At 36.3% G+C, this 2,834-nt stretch overlaps 1 protein-coding gene across 1 annotated transcript; it reads left to right on the top strand.

Annotated features, from left to right (window-relative positions):
- The first annotated feature begins 364 nt into the window (after nt 1-364).
- Nucleotides 365-2,450, top strand: LOC127127376 (soyasapogenol B glucuronide galactosyltransferase). The gene is made up of 2 exons (XM_051056549.1): nt 365-1,507; nt 1,610-2,450. Exons 1-2 carry the CDS (start codon nt 645-647, stop codon nt 2,139-2,141), a joined length of 1,395 nt encoding a protein of 464 aa, XP_050912506.1. The 5' UTR covers nt 365-644; the 3' UTR covers nt 2,142-2,450.
- The last annotated feature ends 384 nt before the right edge of the window (nt 2,451-2,834 follow it).

The following is a 2,834-nucleotide window of genomic DNA, read 5'->3' on the forward strand; positions in this document are numbered from 1 at the left end:
TGCACTGCTTGACGACAGAACATCAGGGAAAGAAACTGGATTGAGACATAGATTATATGAGAAACATGAAATACATTGTGTATTTCAACACTTGGTGATACCTCTAAACGGTAAGCAACACAGGCTCACTTTATCAATCACCTTTAATGGACCCAAAAAAAATTTGGGAATAACTTTTGATGCAAGTGTTAATTGGCACAAAAACAGGTGTGTGTCGTGTGGAGTAACAAGCAAGTGTGAATTTCCATTATGAGGCTAGGATTGTGCAAATGAGAAGACATAATTCAAACTCATTGTATACCGCATGAGAGAAACTTTTATTATTAATCAATTTGATGGAATAGCCCTTAGGACCTCTTACTATAAATTTTATGGTTTGAGTTCTAAACTCCATTTGTAATTTATCGAAATCCCACAAAATAGAATATGATTTATTTGACTGGGATGATATAAAGAGAGAAATGGGTGGTAAACAGTAAAAAAAAAATAGTATACTTAATCATGTGGAGAGGAGTGGTTGTCTTGTCTCGTCAGACAAATGATTGTAAGGCAATCTCTCAGCCATAGAAACTTATCCTTAATTATCAACTCTCCAAGTAACAGAACTCACACATACCATTGCTTCAAAGATTTCAAAAGCAACAATGGAATCTCAAGAATCCCATAACAAACTTCATGTAGTTTTTCTTCCATATCCAACTCCTGGCCATATGATTCCTATGATAGACACAGCAAGACTATTTGCCAAACATGGTGTTAATGTTACCATCATCACCACACATGCCAATGCTTCAACCTTCCAAAAAACCATTGACAATGACTTCAATTCTGGATACTCCATCAAAACTAAGCTTATTCGCTTCCCTTCAGCTCAACTTGGTCTTCCTGATGGTGTTGAAAACATCAAAGATGGCACTTCCTTTGAAATGTTAGGTAAAATCAGCCGTGGAATATCTATGCTCCAAGATCCAATTGAGGTTCTGCTTCAAGATCTTCAACCAGATTGCATAGTCACTGATATGATGTATGCCTGGACTGTGGAAGCAGCTGCAAAACTAGGTGTTCCAAGGATTTACTATTACAGCTCAAGCTATTTCTCCAACTGTGCAGCTAATTTTATCATGAAGTATAGACCTCATGATAATTTAGTTTCTGATACACACAAATTTACAATCCCCGGTTTGCCTCATACCATTGAGATGACCTCTCTGCAGATTCCTGTTTGGTTAAGGGAGAAGAATGCTGTCACAGCCTATTTTGAACCAATATTTAAATCTGAAGAAAGAAGCTATGGGACACTATACAATAGTTTTCATGAACTTGAAAGTGATTATGAGAAGCTTAATAAAACTACAATGGGGATCAAATCTTGGAGTGTAGGACCAGTTTCAGCTTGGGCTAACAAGGATGATGAAAGAAAGACCAATAGGGGACAGAGAGAGAAGAACATTGGAAATGAGACAGAATTACTAAATTGGCTCAACTCACATCAAAATGAGTCTATATTGTATGTAAGTTTTGGAAGCCTTACTAGGCTTTTTCATGTACAAATTGTTGAATTAGTTTATGGACTTGAAAATTCATGTCATAATTTTATCTGGGTTGTAAGGAAAAATGACGTGGACGACAGTGAAAACATTTTCCTGCAAGATTTTGAGGAAAGGATGAAAGAAAGCAAAAAGGGCTATATCATATGGAACTGGGCACCACAGCTTCTGATATTGGATCACCCTGCAATAGGAGGGATAGTTACTCATTGTGGTTGGAACTCAATCCTTGAAAGCTTGAGTGTTGGTTTGCCAATGATCACATGGCCAATGTTTGCTGAGCAATTTTACAATGAGAAGTTGCTTGTTGATGTTCTGAAGATAGGGGTCCCAGTCGGAGCAAAAGTGAACAAGTTTTGGCTTGGCACTGTTGAAGAGATAGTGGTGAGAAGGGAAGAGATTGCAAAAGCTGTTGAGAATTTGATGGGAAGTGGTGAAGAGAGCAAGGAAATGAGGATGAGAGCAAAAAAGCTTGGTGATGCTGCCAAGAGGAGTATAGAGGAAGGTGGAGACTCTTACAACAACTTGCTTCAGTTGATTGATGAGCTGAAATCGTTGAAGAAATCTAAAGCACTTGGTGAGAAAGCAGATTAGATGATTGAAATATTATGAAACAACATCCAAGTATTTTTCTCCACCTAATTTTGGTGTTATCTGGAGTTCAATAAGATGTAACAGCATCCAATCAGTCTTGTGTTGTGCACTGCAATGATGATAAAGGAGGTTAGTTTTCAGTAAGCAATTTTCATATTAAGCTAAGGAAAAGATGTGATGAATGGTGAATTAAATTATGTTGTCTACTTTGGGTTCATAGATTTAAATAAACTAGAAGAAAAGAAACAAAAACAGATTTATGTATTATATATAATTCAGAGGAGTGTCATGTTAGATGAGGTTAATTCATTTACACTTCAACATATGAAACTTACCACAGCATCATTTCATTATCCATAATCATAATGATGAAGCTTTATAGCAGCTCGTTGGAACGAAGATATAGCATTGCAATAGATCTTACCACAACATTGAGAGTGCATTCAATCAGACTGTCCTGGTCTTTGTGACAATGCTTGTGCTTCTTATGCTCCTTGTCCTTATGTCTTTCTCACATTTTGACTTTTCAAACAATTGTTGCCATTCCTTTCTCTGACGTAAAGTACAAAACAGAAAAAGTTAAACTGAAAAGAAAACATAACTGAACTGAACTAAATGTAGGATAAAAAACCCTAATCAAAATGAAAAAACAGAAAATTACCATTAAAGGGGTTGTAAATGACATTTGAGAAA

The sequence above is a fragment of the Lathyrus oleraceus genome, chromosome 3 (assembly GCF_024323335.1).
Source record: "Lathyrus oleraceus cultivar Zhongwan6 chromosome 3, CAAS_Psat_ZW6_1.0, whole genome shotgun sequence".
Lineage (NCBI taxonomy): Eukaryota > Viridiplantae > Streptophyta > Magnoliopsida > Fabales > Fabaceae > Lathyrus > Lathyrus oleraceus.

Bases quoted from the DNA above. Each gene is read 5' to 3' on its own strand.
- LOC127127376 (XM_051056549.1), top strand. From the start codon at position 645: ATGGAATCTCAAGAATCCCATAACAAACTTCATGTAGTTTTTCTTCCA. The intron at 1,508-1,609 runs GTATGTAAGTTT...CTGGGTTGTAAG, and splicing joins CATCAAAATGAGTCTATATT to GAAAAATGACGTGGACGACA.